General features: G+C 43.6%; 1 protein-coding gene across 2 annotated transcripts; it reads left to right on the plus strand.

Moving 5' to 3' along the window:
• The first annotated feature begins 1964 nt into the window (after nt 1-1964).
• On the plus strand, nt 1965-22175 carry LOC120063149 (serine/threonine-protein kinase 38-like). Of its 2 annotated transcripts, none has more exons than XM_039013344.1 (14): nt 1965-2051; nt 3962-4098; nt 5932-5983; nt 6067-6189; nt 7335-7418; nt 11571-11694; nt 11784-11938; nt 15393-15495; nt 15655-15716; nt 16347-16464; nt 16564-16687; nt 19215-19310; nt 19439-19533; nt 19816-22175. In XM_039013344.1, exons 2-14 carry the CDS (start codon nt 3968-3970, stop codon nt 19971-19973), a joined length of 1425 nt encoding a protein of 474 aa, XP_038869272.1. In that variant the 5' UTR covers nt 1965-2051; nt 3962-3967; the 3' UTR covers nt 19974-22175. The 2 variants fall into 2 exon arrangements, with proteins under 2 accessions (XP_038869272.1, XP_038869280.1); XM_039013352.1 differs by having other exon boundaries at nt 19822-22175.
• Nucleotides 22176-22489: the final 314 nt, after the last annotated feature.

Consider the following 22489-nt stretch of genomic DNA (forward strand, 5'->3'; position numbering starts at 1 on the left):
ATAGATATTAACATTGGATATTTTAATGATATATTGACCGCCGAACTGGAAATGTCCCCGGTTTTAATTTCAGGAATCTGGTCACCTTATACTAACCTGCGTCCAAACAAAATTGTCTTTCAAGGTTGCTTAGCGCAGAAGTATAGGACATCGCTGCCACCTAGTGTACATCTACGTTAAAGTAAGTATCCAGTGTTTCCAGATGTCTATGAAGTATGATCTATAATTCATTACAATATGAGAGAAATGGTTTTCCTTCCAATTTTTTATTTGGTGTGGGTGTATTTTTTTTTGATCCCCTTTAGCCGACGCCAATGGAAACAGCTAGACTTACTGCGGTCCGACACGACGAAAAAGACATTACAGACAAAAGACTTTACAATTGACACACATTTAAAAACATTAACATGTAGTGTGTGTGCATCTATCAGTTATACATACATGTCAGTACATACACGCAACAAGCAGGTCACATGGAGGGAGAGGCATTGTGCCGTGAGGTGTTGCTTTATTTTTTAAACCAGTTTTGCTGTTCACTTGCGCTATATAAGATGGAAGGGAGTTCCAGGCACTCATGGCTCTGTATAATACTGTACGTTACCTTGAATTTGCTCTGGACCTGGGGACTGTGAAAGACCCCTGGTGGCATGTCTGGTGGGGTAAGTGTGTGTGTCAGTGTTGTATGTAAGTTGGCTCAGCAAACAATTTGGAATTTCCAACACATGAACGTTTCTTATAGAAACATGAAGTGACGCAGTCAGTCTTTCTTCAACTCTTAGCCAAGAGAGTCTGGCATGCATTGTATTAATATTAGCCCTCTGCTTACAATGAAGAGCAAGACGTGTGGCTCGGTTCTGGGCCAACTGCAGCTTAACTGGGTCTTTCTTTGCAGCACTTGGCCAAATGACTGAACAATAATCAGGATAAGATACAACTAGAGCTTGCAGAACATGCTATGTGGGTGTGGTGTCAAAAAAGCAGTGCATCTCTTTATTACAGACAGACCTCTCTCCCCATCGAATCTATATGCTTTGCGCATGACAGTTTACGATCTAAGGTAACACCAAGTAATTTGGTCTCGTTTTTACGTTTAGCAGACGCTCTTATCCAGAGCTGTAAGTCGCTCTGGATAAGAGTGCATATATTTTCATACCTTTTCTTTCTTTCATACTGGTTCCCCATGGGAATTGAACTCACAACCCTAACTGAGCTACACAGGACTTGTCTCCTCAACTTGTTCAACAGCCACACCATTCATTACCAGGTTCAGCTGAGGTCTGAAAATAATTGATAGTTAAAAAAAACGATGTGAGTAGACCGCTGGTTGGCCAGCTCACTTCATCCTCAATGAGGTAATAGATACAAGTTTGAGGTGGGGCTTTTGAAGTGTTTTTTCCCCCTCCAATTTATGCTTTGGCCACAAATATGAGTATAGGATGAGTCAACAACATTATTTGGGTACGAGTTAACAGAATATTAACTTTTAAAAGTGAGATTTTCACTGGACAGTTACTTTAATGCAGGATTAAGTATGGATGGAACAGTGGCACACAGTTCACCTGTGACCAACACTCATTAAACAAATGATCATATGTTGATAACAGATCTGTAGGTGGATGTCAAAGGGTGACAAATAGGCCACTTTTCGAAAGCTACGAATATTAGACTATATTTAGAGGGATCTTATGGGTTACTTAACATAGAAGGGTATGAGAGGTGGAGGTGATAGTTGAAAGTGACCTAAATAATTCTGCCATGCCTCTTTGAATAATACTAAGGGTCAGGGCAGGCTATCATTATCACTAAGCCTATCATCAATTATTATTATCATCATGAACAACATAATCATCATTACCTCGATCAAGCCTTAAACTGATCCTAGCAGCCCACACGACCATGGCCCCAGTAAGAGGCCCGGGGTAATTTGGAGCTCTGCGGGGAGGGGCACTTCACTTCCCGTAATTCGAATGGATACCGACCGTCAACATCATCAGACTCGAGCGAGGGGAGCAGATCCGACTTGAATTTAACCGATTGACGCCATAACAGAGGTGAGACTGAGAGTAACATTTAATTTGACAATGACCATGGAGACGTTGTAGATGTGGAATAATAACTTATCTCATGAACCTTCTAACGGTAGTAGTTGTTTGGGGGTTGGGGTAAAAAGCGATCTCTCGCTTGGCAGATGTTTACGCTTTTCTGAACAAAGCAACCAGTAAAAACGAGCCTACTAGTGTCTCGCTCAGCTACTTTAATATAACAATATGAGATCGTAACCTTTTATTAAAGAGTTCAGATTTAGATAGGCTACCTAATAACATTTGGTAGATATTGGGATTTACTTTAGGAAGTTGAGAACGTAAATCCGCACGGGTAAAACAAAGGCTCCTCTCTCCAGCCTTGGTAGCTATTTTTGAGTACGCTAGTTTACACAAAAAAGTCCAACCAACCATGCCATTAATGCAAAACGGTCAAACATTTCGCATACCTAAATGTGTTCCGTTTTATTGTAGGACTATCTGTAGGCTATTAAAAGTGTAACACCAGCATTTGATTATAGTACTGTAGCTAGGTACTGTAGTTTATTTATTCTTTAAAGGTCGATTGTAGCCTACAATTACCTCTAATTGTATCTAGATGCAAACACCGTATTCTCATTGCATCGGCTTTAGACTATTTCCTGGCCTTTATATACTTTTATATAAAGGCGGCTATTTGGCCACCATTTCTCAAGGTAAAGATGGCAATTCTTTGGCCAAACTAAATGTAGTTAAAAAAACATTTTTAAAGTCATACTTTCTATTCAGATTTTATGAGTCTGAAGCTGACCTAGGCTAGTCTTCTGTCACACCTGAAGACAACTTGCTGTTTAGTATACAATGTGTTAATAGTATAAGCAGTGCAGACCACTGATAAGAGTAAACACAGTTAATTAAACAACTGTTTATTTATATACTTTTTTCCCTTTATCGCTTTTGGAGCCTGGGAGGTGTGAATGGTCTTTGTCTGTGTCGCTGCCTCCTTTCTCATTTCACGGAATTCGGTCTGCTCCACAAATGATGGGGAACAAAAATTCTATCGGATATTCGGTGCATAATCGGGTTTCTCTCGCCAATAGCTATTGAACCAAGCATGACATTCACACCTTTTTTTGTGTAAAAAGAAAAATACAAAACATATTTCGGATTTTAATCATCAATAGCTCTTAAACAAACAAACAAAGCTTATCATGACTATGAACATGAAGATTGAAGTCCTAAATCTTATTTTGTACAAAAAAAAAATGAATTGTTGTCCATCCACCCAGATTCAGAATATACAATTGTCATACTCATGGCATGCTTGGTTCCATAGTTATTGATGAGAGAAAAACCGAATATCTACACAATATCCAAAATAAAACACATTTTTACCTTGGTTGCTCCACATTCTCTGGGAGACTGTTCTTCTGCTGTGTCTAAACAGGGATAATTGAATATCCTCGGCCCAGCATTACAGACCACAAATCATGAGTCTAAGAAAAGCTATTGCCAGAGGAGTCTGTTTCATATAGTCACTCTCCTCGCACAACTCAAGCTTTCATATCTGTTTTGAGTGTCAGCTGATGGAAAGTATAAATCCCTAGTAGAGACTGTCTCGTTGTCTCTGCCATGGCTGTCCAGAGCCTCTGGTGTTTACTTGAGGGGCAGTGTGGAGAGGGCATGTGTGACTCATGCCGATTCAAAGCTGTGTTTGAAGTGAGAGTCTATGGCTATCTTTACAACAGGCATCTCTCGTAATGTGTCTGTTCTGTTCTGATGCAATTGTACACACACACACACACTCTTGCACAAACATGCAGCCCACTCAGCCTGGCAATTCATTGTCTTCAACAGAGCCCATAGAATAGGGGACATCTGTAGATGGTAGGGCATAGGATACTTTACACTAAGGTGTGCTCCAATTTGTGTGTGGGTAGGTAACCATGGCGACGAGGGGTCATTCCTCTTGCTCCTCGATGAGTAACCACACCAAGGAGAGAGTGACCATGGCTAAGGTGACCCTGGAGAACTTCTACAGTAACCTGATATCCCAGCATGAGGAGAGAGAGATGAGGTGCGTGCTATGGCATTGACACACACACACACGCACCATGCTCTCACATGCTGGAACTAGGAAGATCAGTGACATTGAAAGGGATCTGAAAAGCAAAGGTTGTTCCTCAAAACATGTCAGAAGCTGAGAAGGCAGCACAGTGCCACAAACAAGAGGAAGAGAGAGTAGAGGTGTTACACATCACTGACCTCAACTCGACCTCTCTCTCTGCTTAGAGCCTCACCCTGCCTGGGGGAGAAATGGGTGTAACCGCACCCTGCCAATGCGTGTAGGCAATACAATAAATGCAGTAGTAAAATAAGTCTGAACGATGTTTCAGTGTGTCTGTGAAATATGCTTTTCCCATGACTAGTGCTTTTCACAATTCATCTGGAAGTACTTTTAGTTTGATAAGATCTTGATTTACCCACTGTTGACCATCAGCAGTCCTACCAGGGTCCTGGGAAATTCATATTCAGTTGTTGAATTAAAATGCAATCCCATTCAATCAAAACCTGAATCCAGCAATGCCAGGGATAAGGTTAAATTAAATCGTTTTATACCTTTAATAACCTCTACAGGATCTGTGTACCCCCACGAGGGACGGTTGAGCTAATGTAGGCTAATGTGATTAGCATGAGGTTGTAAGTAACAAGAACATTTCCCAGGACATAGACATATCTGATATGGGCAGAAAGCTTACGTTCTGTTAATCTAACTGCACTGTTCAATTTACAGTAGCTATTACAGTGAAAGAATACCATGCTATTGTTTGAGGAGAGTACACCGTTATGAACTTGAAAATGTATTAAATAACCAATTAAGCACATTTGGGCAGTCTTGATACAACATTTTGAACAGAAATGCAATGGTTCATTGAATCAGTCTAAAACTTTGCACATACACTGCTGCCATCTAGTGGCCAATATCTGAATTGCACCTAACCTGGAATAGTACATTATGGCCTTTCTCTTGCTCTTCAAAGATGATGGGGAAAAACACACAAAAAACGTTTTTTTTTTTCTTTGTATTAACTTTTACCAGATCTAATGTGTTATATTCTCCTACATTAATTTCACATTTCCACAAACTTCAAAGTGTTTCCTTTCAAATGCTATCAAGAATATGCATATCCTTGCTTCAGGTCCTGAGCTACAGGCAGTTAAATTTGGGTATGTAATTTTAGGCAACATTTTTGAAGAAGGGTCCGATTTAACAAGGAACTCTGCTCTGCTAAAGTGCCAGTAATCCATCAGTTTTAACAATTTTGAACACCCACTGTTTAGCTTTGTATATGTGGCCAGAAGTCTTTTGTCAGTGCTGTGTATTATGTTGAGCTCTGTTTAGTCGAGAGAGAGAGAAAGAGTGTTTGAAAAGTCATACGGTTTATACAGTTAATACAGTTTGTCCAGTGGCTGCAGTTGTATCTCATATTTATGACTTCAGAAGCCGTTAGAGGCGTCTGAAAAATAAAGTTATGCACAAATCAAGCACCCAGTCACAGCTCATCCTACCCACAAACGAGCCGTGCCAAAAGAGGAAGTCCACACAAAGAATATTGTTCATGGTGTCACAGACCTGCTTTGAAAGGAGAATATACAATAATTATGGGGGCTGGTTTGGCTAAGCTCCCTCATTTTTTCAAGAAAAACATTTATGGTTTGTTTCTCTTTGAGAACATATGAATGGGTCATTCCTTTTCTGTCACCATTCCTCCATAACTGCCCCAAATAAATTAAAGAACAGGTAGTGTAGTGCTCAGTATGGAGCTGCAGGCTGGGAGGTGACTTCCTGAATCAACATATTTGACCCTAACCTTTGATTCTTGACCCCCGACCCCTATCTTGTTGCTAGGCAACAGAAGCTGGAGAGGGTGATGGATGAGGAGGGACTGCCTGATGAGGAGGTGAGTGTAGTAACACACGCACGCACACACACACACACACACACGACACAAACACAAACACTTACACATACCCTGTGTTGCAGAAGTGTATGCGGCGCTCCCAGCACGCACGTAAGGAGACAGAGTTCCTGAGGCTGAAGAGAACCAGGCTGGGATTGGAAGACTTTGAGTCCCTCAAGGTGATTGGTCGAGGAGCCTTTGGAGAGGTAAGCCTACATAGAGCTATTGCAGTCCTAGTTAGGTTATTACTATGTAATTAGTTATCATTTCACAATATAATAGCTTTGCGGGGTAAAAAGTGGGTTTGTCAATAAAGTGTAGCTGAGTTATGTTTGTTATCACGCTCTGGAGTGGATCCTACCATTTTCTCTAGTCCCTGCTGTAAGTTATCTATCACTCAGCAGCAATAGAGGAGAGTGGGGTAAGTTGAGTAATTTTTTACATTCAGCATCACTGATATCTGCATTTATTTTAGGATGTTGTGGATCCCTGGAAATAATAAGAATTCATGTAAACGTTACTGTTTTGATAACCTAGCTTGTCCAAAATAAGTGGTCTCTTGGCACAATTTATCCCGGGTATGGGTTAATCACGGTCACTTTTTGTCTTTTAATCATTTTAAGCATATTTTAACACAGGCTTAACACCTAACAAACACTTTTAACATAGTACAGCTCCTGTTGTTACCTCATATCCTTGTGCTCCCGAGTGGCATAGCGGCCTAAGACACTGCATCTCAGTACAAGAGGTGTCACTACAGTCCCTGGTTTGATTCCAGGCTGTTTCACATCCGGCCGTGATTGGAAGTCCCATAGGACGGCGCACAATTGGTTCGGGTTTGGCCGGGGTAGGCCGTCATTGCAAATAAGAATTTGTTCTTAACTGACTTGCCTAGTTAAATAATAACTTCTTTTTTTTAAATATCCCAGCGATAATGCCTTGCATTACTCCTGGGAAGAAAACACTTACATTTGCTCAACTTGACATTGGCTTAATGATTGGTTCACTTTACCCCACGGCCATTGGCTCAACATTTTTACTATAGTAGCCCACAAAGCTACAAGGATGTACTTTCATGATAGGTTTAGGACCTCCTATTGCAGCTTATAAAATGATGACCTCTTCCTAAATATTTGGTCAAATTATACATTTTGTATAGTTTATAATTATCCCACAAACAAGGGTGGCTCAATGTACCCCACTCTCACCTACAGTCCTGTGTTTTTCAGTCTGAACTGCCTAATCCACTGGTTTCAGAAAATAATTTGATGATGGCGATGATGTAAATCGCCTCCCATTTGCCATGACCTCATGAACTCATGTTGGCTCACCTTTGCCCTCTGACCAACAGGTGCGTCTGGTCCAGAAGAAGGACACAGGTCATGTCTATGCCATGAAGATCCTGCGCAAGGCTGACATGCTGGAGAAGGAACAGGTGTGTGTGTTTCTCTTTTTCTCTCTCTCTCTCTCTCTCTGGGTGTAACGTTCGTCGTTAAGGGTAGACCAAGGCGCAGCGTGATTTGGGTTCATCATATTTAATCAAATGTGAACAAGCAAAAAAAACTAACAATACAACGAACGAAAAGCTTCGTCGTGCAGAATACATGCAACCAAACAAAGACAAGATCCCACAACTGAAGGTGGGAAAAAAGGGCTGCCTGAGAATGATCCCCAATCAGAGACAATGATAGACAGCTGCCTCTGATTGGGAACCATACTAGGCCAACAAAGAAAAAGAAAACATAGATATACAAAAACTAGAGTACCCACCCTAGTCACACCCTGACCTAACCAAAATATAGAGAATAAACAGGGATCTTTAAGGTCAGGGCATGACAGTACCCCCCCCCCCCCCCAAAGGTGCGGACTCCGGCCGCAAACCTGAACCTATAGGGGAGGGTCCGGGTGGGCATCTACTCTCGGTGGTGGCTCCGGTTCGGGACGTAGCCCCCGCTCCCTACGCTGATCCCTCCGCTTCTGTGGAACCGGACCGTGGATCGTCGCCGGAGACTCCGGGCGTTGAATTGTTGCCGGAGGAACCGGACCGTGGATCATCGCCGGAGGCTCTGAACTGGGAACCACCGCCGGAGGCTCTGGACTGCAGCTCGTCGCTGAAGACTCTGGACTGCAGCTCGTCGCTGGAGGCTCCGGACTGCAGCTCGTCGCTGGAGGCTCCGGACTGGGGACCGTCGCTGGAGGCTCCGGACTGGGGACCGTCGCTGGAGGCTCCGGACTGGGGACCGTCGCTGGAGGCTCCGGACTGGGGACCGTCGCTGGAGGCTCCGGACTGGGGACCGTCGCTGGAGGCTCCGGACTGGGGACCGTCGCTGGAGGCTCCGGACTGGGGACCGTCGCTGAAGGCTCCGGACTGGGGACCGTCGCTGAAGGCTCCGGACTGGGGACCTTCGCTGGAGGCTCCTTTCCCTGGATCGTCACTGCAGGATCCAGGCCACGGATCGTCACTGGAGGCGTCGTGCCACGGATCATCACTGCAGTCTCCGTGCCACGGATCATCACTGCAGTCTCCGTGCCACGGATCATCACTGGAGGCTTCGTGCCACGGCTCATCACTGGAGGCTTCGGGCCACGGATCATCACTGGAGGCTTCGGGCCATGGATCATCACTGGAGGCTTCGGGCCATGGATTATCACTAGAGGCTTCGTACGTGGAGCCGGAACAGGTCTCACCGGACTGAGGAGATGCACTGGAAGCCTGGTGCGTGGAGCAGGCACCGGATACACTGGGCCGTGGAGGCGCACTGGAGGTCTCGAGCGTAGAGCTGGCACAACCCGTCCTGGCTGGATGCTTACTTCCGCCTGGCAAATGTGGGGCGCTGGCACAGAGCGCACTGGCCTGTGAATGCATAACACGGTGCCTGACCGGTCACATGCTCCCCATGGTAAGCACGGGGAGTTGGCTCAGGTCTGCACCCTGACTCCGCCAATCTCCACGTGTGCCCCCCCACAATTTTTTGGGGGGAGCTGCCTCTCGGGCTTCCGTTGTTGCTCTAACTCTTCGTACCGTCGCCGTTCCGCTCTCGCTGCCTCCATCTGCTCCTTTGGACGGCGATACTCCCCGGCCCTTGTCCAGCGTCCTTCTCCCTCCAGGATTTCCTCCCAGGTCCAGTCCTCCTGACCACGCTGCTTGGTTCGTTGGTTGGTGGGATCTTCTGTAACGTCGTTGTTAAGGGTAGACCAAGGCGCAGCGTGATTTGGGTTCATCATATTTTATTAAAATGTGAACCAGCAAAAAAAACAATAAACAATACAACGAACGAAAAGCTTCGTCGTGCAAAATACATGCAACCAAACAAAGACAAGATCCCACAACTGAAGGTGGGAAAAAGGGCTGCCTAAGTATGATCCCCAATCAGAGACAACGATAGACAGCTGCCTCTGATTGGGAACCATACTAGGCCAACAAAGAAAAAGAAAACATAGATATACAAAAACTAGAGTAGCCACCCTAGTCACACCCTGACCTAGCCAAAAAATAGAGAATAAACAGGGATCTCTAAGGTCAGGGCGTGACACTGGGCTCTATTTTAACAAACCTAACACAATGGTAAATCATAGCGCTGACGGTAGCGCTATAGGTTCGGGGCGGCAGAAATACTTTTGTTATTTGACGACTTGAATTATGGGTGCAGTAGCTGGCGGTGGCACGAAAGCCTGGGTTTTAATTACTAAACAAGTTGAAGGTGTGTCCAGGCTTGACCCCTTATTGCTCAATCAGAACGTGCTCCATGGCTAAATATGGGTTTCTTCAAGTTGTGTACGGTCTTTTATGTATTGCGTTGTCATCAACTCCAATTCAAATGTGAGTCCATTATAGCTTCGTTTGTTAAAAAGCCTCCAGAAACAGCATGTAGGCCTATCCCATCTTTGCTAAATACGTTGAACATGTTTGCAGTCAACATTGTAAGAAGCCTTATTGCATGGCTTCAATATGGAAATACATAGCATTCACTCTGATATAGGGGCTAGGCCTACTGTAAATTGCATTATGTCTGCCATGTCTGAGCCATGGACCTGCCAAATGATGTCAATAAGCAAGATTAAATTCCGAAAGAGAGCGAATCATTCTAATCAAATTCTTATCAAAAGGAAACAACAACTTGTTTGAAATAGGCTATGTCTAAATACTGTTACAGGCACCATAATTGCTCTCTTTGGGCGTATAATATTAAGGTAGACATTGTTGTAAACAAGTTGTTGCTTTTACTCACATCCAAAATAATAACGTGAGCAGGCAAAAAAATATATGTTTTTCTGCTTCCAAACCTGATCTTTTAATAAAGCTTATTATTGATTAAGATTTATTTCAAAGCAGTCTCACGAGCCAAACCCTTTATTGATAGGCTACTATTTGGCCAATGCATTGGGCAGAACAACAACAAAAAAACAGCCTTCATTGAGTGGGGGGGGGGGGGGGGGGGGGTGGTTTTTAATAAAATGAAATGGAAAAACAAGCAATCTTTCTAAATAGGATGGGGTCAGAAGCGTGACATCATAAATCGCATCTCGCGTCAATGTCTTAACATGACATTTGCACGTCTATTTAAAATACTAGGGCCCTGTCAATTGTTTCGCTGCCTACTGAGAGTGACTCCAAAATGTTTCAAGTCACTCTCAGTAGACCATTTAAAACCCCTTCATTCATAGGCTACTTAGCTAATACATGGCCAGGATAAAGAGATGCACCTATACGAAGCTGCTAAACCAGGCTATGCTCGGTTTTTAATCAAATTAAACGAAATGGGAGGGGAACAAATCGTTTTTTTATGTTTCTAAATACGAGATTCAAAGGCCCAAAAGACACATCTCTCTTTCCATTGGCACTGTGAGCCATCGCTGGATAGCCTGCGCTTCCACACTCAAATTCCATGCCATTATCAACTGTGTTACCGTTAAGACCAGCTTTTGGTGGGTCTTAACTGCCCTTTAGCACTGCATGAAATTGTCACTATGCACTTGTTTTTAAGGACACACCTCAAATATTGCCACTCCTCCCACCTCAGTGCAAGCGAGCTGATGTGTAATGCCAGTGCGCCAGTTTTTTTACAATGACGAAATTGCAAACTATTGTGTGTTCGACACTTGAGTCTCCTTAGCGCCTGCTGATAATAGAGCCCTGTGTCCCTTTTATTCACTCAGCTCAGACATGTACTGTATCCAAGGAAATGTACTGTATCTAAGGACATGTACTGTATCTAAGGCCACAGGATTACTTCACATTCCTCCTTAAGCCTTGTGTCGTGTTGAAACATATTCCTTATTTTCCCAACGCATTATGGATATTTAACGTTGTTTATGTAGCAACAGCAATGGCTATTTCTGAATGTACCCTCTCCCCCCTCTCCTCCACTGCCCTCGGATGGGACTGAACCTGTAGGCTTATTGATGTATACATTCTATGTGTTGTGTTTTGATGTTAGGTGGGTTAGCATTAGTGTAGAGAGATTGGGTGTGTGTGTTCCTTCTATGTGTTGTGTTTCGATGTTGGGTGGGTTGGCGTTAGTGTAGAGAGAATGTGTGTGTATGTGTGTTCATTTTATGTGATCTATGTGTTGTGTTTCTATGTTAGGTGGGCCATATCCGGGCTGAAAGGGACATCCTGGTGCAGGCAGACAGTCTGTGGGTGGTCAAGATGTTCTACAGCTTCCAGGACAAGATGAACCTCTACCTACTCATGGAGTTCCTACCTGGAGGTGTGTGTGTTTGTGTGTGAAGTGTGCACGTGCATGTTTGCAGTTGTGTGTGTGTGTGATGCTGATGCTCTTTGTGGCACTCCATGCAGGTGACATGATGACATTGCTGATGAAGAAGGATACTCTGTCAGAGGAGGAGACTCAGTTCTATGTGGCTGAGACGGTCCTGGCCATAGACTCGATACACCAGATGGGCTTCATACACAGAGACATCAAACCTGACAATGTACTGCTGGACTCCAAGGTACATATACACAGAACATGCTATATAATACATACATGCAAGCAAACACACACACACTCTGTAACGTACGCGCTTGGAGTCAGGAAGCCGGTGCAGAAGGTACGTTTAATGATAAGAGACGGCAGATAAACAAAACATGAGAAGCATACTGAACGAGAACAAAACCAATACTGCCTAATGACTGAGGCTACTGAGGGCTAAATAAAGGGAGAGTATTCAAGGGGATGATGAGGTCCAGGTGTGCGCAATGATGGTGCCAGGACCTGTGGTTAGTAGACCGGCGATGTTGAGCGGCAGCTGGAGTAGGCGTGACACTCGGTCTGGCTCGGGGTCCACGGAGCCAGGGCTGGCTGATATCCCAGGACGCACTGGAAGGGAGTCAGCCCGGTAGAGGAGTGACGAAGTGAGTTCTCTGCGTACTCCGCACTGGGAAGGAACCGGGCCTACTCCCCCTGCCGGTCCTAAGGAACCTCCCCAGCTTCTGGTTAGTCCTTTCCACCTGCCCGTTGGACTGAGGCCAGTACCTGGATGTGAGGCTGGCTGTGGCCCCCAGCTTCTCCGTGAAGGCTCTCCATACTCACGATGTGAATTTGGGGCCACGGTCGGAGATTATGTCCACCCGGAAGGCCTCAGGGCCAGAACATCTGCTGGAACAGTGTCTCAGAGACCTGGAGAGCGGCAGGGAGACCAAAGAGAGGGATAAAATGGCAGGATTTAGAGAATCTGTCCACAACAACCGTAATAGTGGTGAAACCATCAGACGGGGGGAGATCAGTGACAATGTCTATGGACAGATGGGTCTGAGGCCGCTGAGGCATGGGAAGGGGAAGGAGGTTCCCTGCTGGAGCATGCCAGGGAGGTTTAGTTTGGGCACATACGGAGCAGGAGTTGACAGAGTGGGCAACGTCCTGCGCCAAGGTGGACCACCAGTACTTAGCGGAGATGGATTGAATGGTACAGGTGATACCTGGGTGTCCAGCGGCGAGGGATGTGTGCGCCCAGGTCAACAGCCTATCTCTTACCCCCGTGGGAACATAGACTCGTTCAGTGGGGCAGGTAACAGGTGCGGGTTTCCTCTCCAGAGCCTGGCGGATGTGGAACCACAGGGTAAGGGAAAGCAGGGCTTCAGGCATCCTGGTGCCGAGGCGGTGCGAAGGCGGTGATTCTCATCCTTCGACCAGGATAAGGTGGGGTTATGACGTTGGAGCCACGGCAGGCTGAGGATGACTTTGTGTACGGGTGTAGTGATGATGAAGGCTTTCTTGGTGCATGGCTCCCACGGTGAGGTTGAGTGGTGCTGTGATGTGCGTGATAGTGCCGGATCCCAATGGTCGGCTTGGACCGGAAAAGGAGAGGAGAGCGGGTATGAGGTGATGTTAAGGGAGGAGGCGAGGGCCTGGTCGATGAAATTCCCCGCGGCACCGGAGTCCACTAGAGTTCTAGCGACAACACCTGAGGGACAGCCAGCCAGTGAAATGGAAACCAGGAAGGGTTTGGCGGAAAACGCTGATGATGGAATACTCACGCCTACCCTGGGAGACGGATGATCACGGGACCGCCCCTCTGCCCTAGTGGACCCCGTGTTGGGACGCACCGGACAACACTGAAGCTGGTACCTCTCCTGGCCGCAATAGGAACACGACGTCGCTCTGCTAAGGACAGGTGTTTGGCCCCTGCCTCCATGGGTTCAGGCACTGCCTCAGAACGGCCAAAGGAGGAGGGCGAGGGGTGAGGAAGGTTCCGGCACTCCCAAAGAAGGTTGCTGTAGTAACCTGGTATATTTATGTTAAGCATTATGTTTACCAATAGATGGCAGTATTGACTCAATACGGGATTTGCTTTCAGTTATCCGTAGCCGTTTAGTCTGTCATAAAACCGTGCTCGGAAAAGCCTCAGGAAGCTTACGCAAGGTGCATTCCGGTAATGTTATTCTAAGTAAGAATTAAATAATAAAACGTACTTATGTGTCCGGTGTCATCAATCTAAGAAGCATCCTAAGATACTACAGTTGTCCAGACAGATGGCCATCGCGATGAGTGCGTCCAAAGAAAGGTTGTTGTCCCGGCACGCCAGCTCCGTCTGAACCGCCTCGCGCAGTCCTCTACGGAATAGGGTGCAGAGCACCGGTTCATTCCATCCGCCGGAGGCTGCCACGGTCCGGAAGGTGAGGGCGTACTCAGCAATGGTCTGGGCATCCTGCCGGATTTGGAATAGTCGGTCACCTCCTTCTCTGCTCTCCGGTGTATGGTCGAAGACCGCCCTTAACAGAGCCATGAACCTCTCATATGAACCCATGAATACAAACAGGTTGAAATCTGGTTGAAATAACGTCATTAAAGCAGGTTGAAATCTGGTTGAAATTATGTAATTACAAACAGGTTGAAATTACGTAATTACAAACAGGTTGAACTCTGGTTGAAATAACGTCATTAAAACAGGTTGAAATCTGGTTGAAATTATGTAATACAAACAGGTTGAAATTTGGTTAAAATAACGTCTTTCCTGTTTTGCTTTTTTACGACCAAATCTTTAAAATAAATTATGTAAATGTCATGTTATAGTAGGGTCCAGACACTTTTTTGCGATTTCACTTGTTTTGGAGAAACTTACCTCAACCAGTGATTCACTTCCTCGTCCTTGTTGTGCTGTACGGGAGGCTCCGAAAAATATGAACAAATTCTCCAAAAACACCCAAATACGTCCTTTTAGAAACTGAAAAGCTCTCAGTATAGTGATGCAGGTCTTTAGATGTTGTACACAAAATTGTGTCATTCAGAACTTTGGAACGTTATATTTCAATTAGTTGCAACACGAGTGATACCGCTCTGTCCATTCTATCAGCAAGCTACAAGGAGAATGGAACAGCTGGATAAAGGAAACAGAGTCGCACAAAATGCAATGTAACGTTGCGATGAAGTTCAGAATGACAATTTTATGTGTACAACATCTAAAGAACTGCACCACTCTATGTTTGCGTTTCTAAAACAATGTATTTGGTTGTTTTTGGTGCACTTGTTCATGTGTTTTCAGAGCCCCCTGTACTGCACAACGAGGATGAGGAAGTGAATTGCTGGTTGGGGTAGGTTTCTCAAAAACAAGTGAAATCTAAAAAAAAGAAAAAGTGCTCTGGACCCTTCTTTAATCTATAACATGCCATTTACATTTATATTTTTTGATTCGGTTATAAAAAAAAAAAGCAATCAACCAGATTTCAAACAGGTTGAAATCTATTTGAAATTACATCAACACACACACACACACAGGAGGATTACATCAGCATTAGAATGCGGTGATCTTCCTGAGTGTCGAGTCTGAAACTGTGTTGTGGATTTATAAATTTCAAAGTCACCACAGGAAGTGTGATTTCAGAAACACTCTGGTGTTGTCATGCATTATTACTGAAACATCCCCAGGAAGTGGTGTAACACAAATAACCGTGTGTGTGTGTGTTCAGGGCCATGTGAAGCTATCAGACTTCGGCTTGTGTACAGGGTTGAAGAAGGCCCATCGGACAGAGTTCTACAGGAACCTCAACCATAGCGTTTCCAACGACTTCAGTAAGTACAACAATAAAGCTATACTCAATGAATTTAAGTATATACAATTAGTAGATACAATTAGAAAGCTAATACAACTATATATTTGTCATGAATCTTCCTCCTGGGTGCTTAGCTGTAACTGAGTTGTGCCTAAGACCAATCATTTATTCTCCACAGCATCTCAGTACATGAACTCCAAGAGGAAAGCAGAGACCTGGAAGAGGAACAGACGACAGCTGGTGAGTATCATGGAGCTCTGGCTACCTTTAGTCACTACTCCACTGGAGGATCGGTCTTAAGCCCAAACTTCCTCATAAACACAGCAAAGATGACTGTAGTTGTTAATAAGGGTATAAGACGGTTTACCAATGGCCTCTGCTTTTGAAATGTGTTGGTTATCCGTGTTCATTCACTCATAGGAAAAAGTGTTCTCTCCTGTAAAGAGTAGAGCATCTCCAAAACCACATTTTCTCTTCGTGCGAGAGAGCCTGTCGTTCTGTATAGACCTGATTTTCTAGATGAAATGAGGAAGGCCAGTGTAGTAGCAGAGATACAGTACACATCTGGTGTGCAGATGGTTGGATGTCTGTCCCTTTTTATGGGCTGACATTTACAGCACGGTTACAGTTACGTCAGCTTGGTTTCCACAGCGAATGTACTGTGTGGCATGGTAAGAGAAAAAGGCTAGGGTTGACTGCATTTTAATTAGGTCAATTCAGAACATTACTTGAAATGGTTATTCATTTCAGGGGCTAGAGGTTGTTTTACTGACTGGGCTGTGTCTAAAGCAGGGCGTACCTCTTACCCTCTCAACTCTCCTCTCTCTCTCTCTCCTTTCCTCTCTCTCCTTTCCTATCTCCCTCTCTCAGGCTTTCTCCACTGTGGGAACTCCAGACTACATCGCCCCGGAAGTGTTCATGCAGACCGGATACAACAAGCTCTGTGATTGGTGGAGCCTGGGGGTCATCATGTACGAGATGCTGATTGGTAGGAGTGATCGGTTGATTGGAACACAGGCACTAACTTGCAAGAAGTAAGTTATGATTGAATTAGGATTGCTGTCTAAGTTTCTTTGTTTCTCTCCAGGCTACCCCCCGTTCTGTTCGGAGACGCCCCAGGAGACATATAAGAAGGTGATGAACTGGAAGGAGACTCTGGTGTTCCCTCCGGAAGTCCCCATCTCAGAGAGGGCCAAGGAACTCATCCTCAGGTGAGCACCAGTACACTCTTGGAAAAAAGGGTTCTAAAATGGTTCTTTGCAGAGGGATGGAGTTCTACCAATAACCATTTCCATTTGAAGAATCCTTTTTGGAAGATGAGGGTTCTTTGTAAGGCAAAGGGTTCAAACTAGAATCTTTCTCATCCTAAGAACCGTTTTAGGAAGGAAGGGTTCTTTGGATGGCAATAAGGATTCTTTGAAAGACAAGAAGGGTTCTACATAGAACCCTTGTGAATCTAAATAAGCTTTTTTATTGTATTTTATTTTAAATAGTGCCTGAGCATTCCTGTTTATCTCGGTGTTTAAAGTTGAACCCTCGTGAGCTTAAAAGGATAGGTGTAAGAATGTTTTAAACTGCACCTACACTACCGTTCAAAAGTTTAGGGCCACTTAGAAATGTCCTTGTTTTCGATGAAAACATACATGAAATGAGTTGCAAAATGAATAGGAAATATATTCAAGATGTTGACAAGGTTATAAATAATGATTTTTAATTGAAATAGTAATTGTGTCCTTCAAACTTTGCTTTCGTCAAAGAATCCTCCATTTGCAGCAATTACAGCCTTGCAGACCTTTGGCATTCTAGTTGTCATTTTGTTGAGGTAATCTGAATGGATTTCACCCCATGCTTCCTGAAGCACCTCCCACAAGTTGGATTGGCTTGATGGGCACTTCTTACATACCATATGGTCAACCTGCTCCCACAACAGCTCAATCGGGTTGAGATCCGGTGACTGTGCTGGCTACTCCATAATAGACAGAATACCAGCTGACTGCTTCTTCCCTAAATAGTTATTGCATAGTTTGGAGCTGTGCTTTGGGTCATTGTCCTGTTGTAGGAGGAAATTGGCTCCAATTAAGCGCCGTCCACAGGGTATGGCATGGCTTTGCAAAATGGAGTGATAGCCTTCCTTCTTCAAGATCCCTTTTACCCTGTACAAATCTCCCACTTTACCACCACCAAAGCACCCCCAGACCATCACATTGCCTCCAACATTCTTGATAGATGGCGTCAAGCACTTCTCCAGCATATTTAAATTTTTTCTGCGTCTCATGGATGTTCTTCTTTGGGATCCGAACACCTCAAACTAACATTTGTCTGTCCATAACACTTTTTCCCAATCTTCCTCTGTCGTGTCTGTGTTATTTTGCCCATCTTAATCTTTTATTTTTATTGGCCAGTCTGAGATATGGCTTTTTCTTTGCTACTCTGTCTTGAAGGCCAGCATCCCGGAGTCGCCTCTTCACTGTTGACGTTGAGACTGGTGTTTTGCGGGTACTATTTAATGAAGCTGCCAGTTGAGGACTTGTGAGGCGTCTGTTTTTCAAACTAGACACTCTAATGTACTTGTCCTCTTGCCCAGTTGTGCACAGGGGCCTCCCACTCCTCTTTCTATTCTGGTTAGAGCCAGTTTGCGCTGTTCTGTGAAGTGAGTAGTATACAGCGTTGTACGAGATCTTCAGTTTCTTGGCAATTTCTCGCATGGAATAGCCTTAATTTCTCAGAACAAGAATAGACTGATGAGATTCAGAAGAAAGTTCTTTGTTTCTGGCCATTTTGAGCCTGTAATCAAACCAACAAATGTTGATGCTCCAGATACTCAACTAGTCTAAAGAAGGCCAGTTTTATTGCTTCTTTAATCAGAACAACAGTTTTCAGCTGTGCTGATTTCAAAAGGGTTTTCTAATGATCAGTTAGCCTTTTAAAATGATAAACTTGGATTAGCTAACACAATGTGCCATTGGAACACAGGCGTGATGGTTGCTGTTAATGGGCCTCTGTACGCCTATGTAGATATTCCATTAAATATCTGCCGTTTCCAGCTTCAATAGTCATTTACAACATTAACAATGTCTACAGTGTATTTCTGATCAATTTGATGTTATTTGTATGCACAAAATATTTGCTTTTCTTTCAAAAACAAGGACATTTCTAAGTGACCCCAAACTTTTGAACGGTAGTGTGTGTGGGAATATTTGTACACAGCAAATTGGCCAGTGTTACCTAGTGTTGATTTTTCAGTGAAACATTTTTAAGGTTGATTCAGGAGTTAAATTAACTCTATAAAGAGCTAAATTAACACTCAGGGGTTTAAACAAACCCAACTGTTGGTGTTAATGACCAAAGGTAAATGTGTGATTGTGTCATTTGTACTCTGTGTAGAGTAAAACACTCAAAACCACACCCATCGTTAACATGTTTCCTAGCATGCTCTATAGCAGGTTGTTGTCTCCTATGGGGACAAACCGAAGGACCCTATATGGTTCTACTTAGCACCTTTTTTTCTAAGAGTGCACTACATATAACATGGTCAAAAAGAGAGAGAGAGATGGATAAACAGTCCATAGAGGCCATTGTAGAGTATGTTATTCTTGATAAGAATGAACGTCAACTAAATGGTTCAATTGTAAAACATGAATGTCATCTCAAGCTAATACTGTATCTCTGGCAGGTACACTTCTATGTCCCTTTATGTGGTTGTTCTCAGGATCAACATTTTGGTTTATTCCTACTTAGGTTCTGCTGTGAGGGAGATCATCGGATCGGGGCGACAGGGGTGGAGGAGATCAAGAGAAACCCATTCTTTGAGGGAGTCGATTACGACCACATCAGGTACACAGGGACTTCTTTCCAGGAACAGTTTATAGGCAAAACAATTCGTTTTTTTATATATATATACCTCGGCGGTCCAAGAAGTCCAGGTCTTACTACAGTCTTACTGTGTTTGTCGCCCAAACCAGGGAGAGACCTGCAGCGATCCCCGTGGAGATCAAAAGCATAGACGACACATCAAACTTCGACGAGTTCCCTGAGTCGGACATCCTCTCACCCACAGGTGAGACAAAGACAAGCGTTTCGGCAGAAACTATTTTCTTGTGTCTTTCATAGTTTGTGTGTTATTCTTGACTGTGTGTGTGTGTGTGTGTGTGTGTGTGTGTGTGTGTGTGTGTGTGTGTGTGTGTGTGTGTGTGTGTGTGTGTGTGTGTGGTTGTACAGTACACCTTGTGGCTATCAACTCTAAATTTCTCCCTTTCTCCTTGTCTATTTCCGCTCCCTCTTTCTTCTCCCTCTTTCGTCACTCTCCTTTCTCGCCCCCTTTCTCTCTCTCTCCCCCCAGCTGCAGCAGCACCCACCAAGTCTCCAGCAGCAGCAGCTGCAGCGGAGGCTGACTATAAAAATAAGGACTGGGTCTTCATCAACTACACCTACAAGCGATTCGAGGGCCTGACAGCCAGGGGAGCCATCCCTTCCTACATGAAGGGAAGCAAGAGATGAACTCTGACCCTATAACCTGTGCTGCAATGACCCCCTGATTCCCATATCCCCCGCAGCACCCAGATACCTTCACACAACGGTTCAGTTTCATAATACAAATATGTTTTTTTTTTTTTACAAAATTCAACTGTTAAGCTGTTCTATTTCCTGCAGGCCTTCTGAACCAGGATTCTGAGAAATCTGGTTGAACCAACTCTAACCAGTTCATTATACCCTGTGGATACATGGTTGTAACCACAGTTTGGCCTTCTGTGACTTAGGGCCCAGTAACCGGGTTTCCCGGATGTGAAAACCACCATTCTTCTTTCACTGTCAATGCATGTTTGGATGAATTATCAGTAAAATTTTTACAGTGTGTAACAATAACTCATCTCAAATATGCTTTCTCGCTGTGTAGGAAGAATGTCAATTTTATCTTCGATACCAGGATAGCAGTTTTGATTGAATAGGGCCCAATTTCTCAGAGCTGAAGCCCGGCTCTTACTTTCCCACCAGCACTGAACTCTGATGTACAGCCTTATAGCTGTCCCCTTGTGTCCCTCCAGAACCTTCTCCCCACTCTTCTCCTCAGCCTGTCATACGGTTAATAGGGAAACGTCTCTACTGTTCTCTAGGAAGCTGGCAGGTTCACAGCAGTCTGTCTCACTACCCCTGTGACGTCATTAGATCACCGCTTGCCTCAGAGAGAGGAGTTCTAACAATGCTATTTTTAGCATTCTATTTCTGTGATTCCTGTGATGTCATCAGTCCGAGTGAGTGAGAATGTTCAACAAAGGACGGAAAATTCCATGGTAGTCTAGCTACTCCTCAGTAAGGGGTTTATTGAGGAAGCACTTCTCCATCACTGCCTTTGTTGGTTGTCTCAACTTTTAATGTGCCCTGTTATTTCTTTTATCATTTTGTAATGTATCATTTTCATAATACAGACGTTTTCAGAAAGGTTCATTCGAATGCTTTGTTGGATTGAAATAGTACTAGTCTTCAGGGATATAACTAATGCTGGTTGTGTGTGTATGTTGAGCTGTCTGAATGACACTACCTTGAGACATCATGTCCATTTTATATGCCTTACCCAAAGAACTCCAAGAGCTGTACATTAGTTTTAAATTGGAATCCCCCTTTTTTTGTTTCATGTTAAATTGTTTGTATGCAGGATGGAATGCTCTAGACTTTTTGCTCACCCGACAGTGCTTGATTTTTTTTACAGCTGCTCTTTCTAAAGCTGGTATTTAATGAAAGGCTTCTCATGTTACGTTTTTTTCCCCATATAGTATTTTTAACTCAAAAAGGAACCACTGTTTTATGCACAATGCTGGGGATTTATGAATTTCACGTACATTTAAAACTTCAGCAAATATGAAATATAGAGCTTGAACTTTCACATATATCTGTGTTAAAGCACTTTCAGCACTGTTAGTGTGTGTATGTGCGTATTATGTAAAAAAGGAAAACAAACTTGGCCTCACTTTACACCTTCCATGAGTAACTACAGGATAGCTTTTACTAGATGAACTACTGCAGTCAGGTAGTAGTAGGCCTAACACTAACCATTTGTTCTCACTCTTTTATTTTTCAAGAGACTAAAATGGTATGTGCTATAGAACTACTTGTACTTAAATGTAATTACATAGATTATTCCCACATAGTAACCCAGTAGTAATACCTGTGTAAAGTGATGCAACATTTTTTCCCCAGATAGACGACTGAATGATGTTGACGGTTAGTTCTCCACTCGTTCTGATTTTCACTCGAGTGCTTTAAGGTCTTTGTACCCGCTGGAGAAGTAAACTCTGAGCAGCTGCTTAGCATGATAGACTCTTACTAGTGTAATGCTGTTTGAAAAGGTGCAGATGCCAAATAGGCGGTACAATAATTCCCATTACGTCTGCTTATGTTTTTTAAAATAGCCTATATTTTGTATCAATGCTCACACCAAGCTGTTCCTTTTGAACAAGGAAAAATATTGATATGCAAATGAGTACATGTATAAACCGCAGTCATTTCTCTGCTGGGTGACACATATACTATGTATAGATCTGTGTGTGTATGTGTGTGTATCTTATTGAATCCTTCTGTATGAGGTTTGAATGTTTTCAGCTCAACTATATTTCTCAGCAAAGGAGAACACATGTTCACTATGAGAAAAAAAGCTTTAAATGCTGAGAAATTATTTAATCTTTCAATAAAACATTTGTACAATTCTGGGGCATACTGTTGTTTCTTTTTTATGCCTTTGTCAGCATGGCCATCTTTTCTATGAGATGTCAACCTGAGGTTTTATTTATCAGAACACAAAATCATGAAGTTAGCTATGCCATCATTTTATTTCGGTTTCCCGTGCAGCTGCAACAATTACTTGAACAAATTCTTTGAACAAAAACGATGGAAATACTTTAAACAATAATATTAACTGCAACCTTTATATAAATGTAGAAAGCATATAAAATGTAATCGGTCATAAAAGGAAAAAAAGAGCACACACACACACACACACACACACTTATTATGACATAATA

Source organism: Salvelinus namaycush, chromosome 2 (genome assembly GCF_016432855.1).
Source record: "Salvelinus namaycush isolate Seneca chromosome 2, SaNama_1.0, whole genome shotgun sequence".
Taxonomy (NCBI): Eukaryota; Metazoa; Chordata; class Actinopteri; order Salmoniformes; family Salmonidae; genus Salvelinus; species Salvelinus namaycush.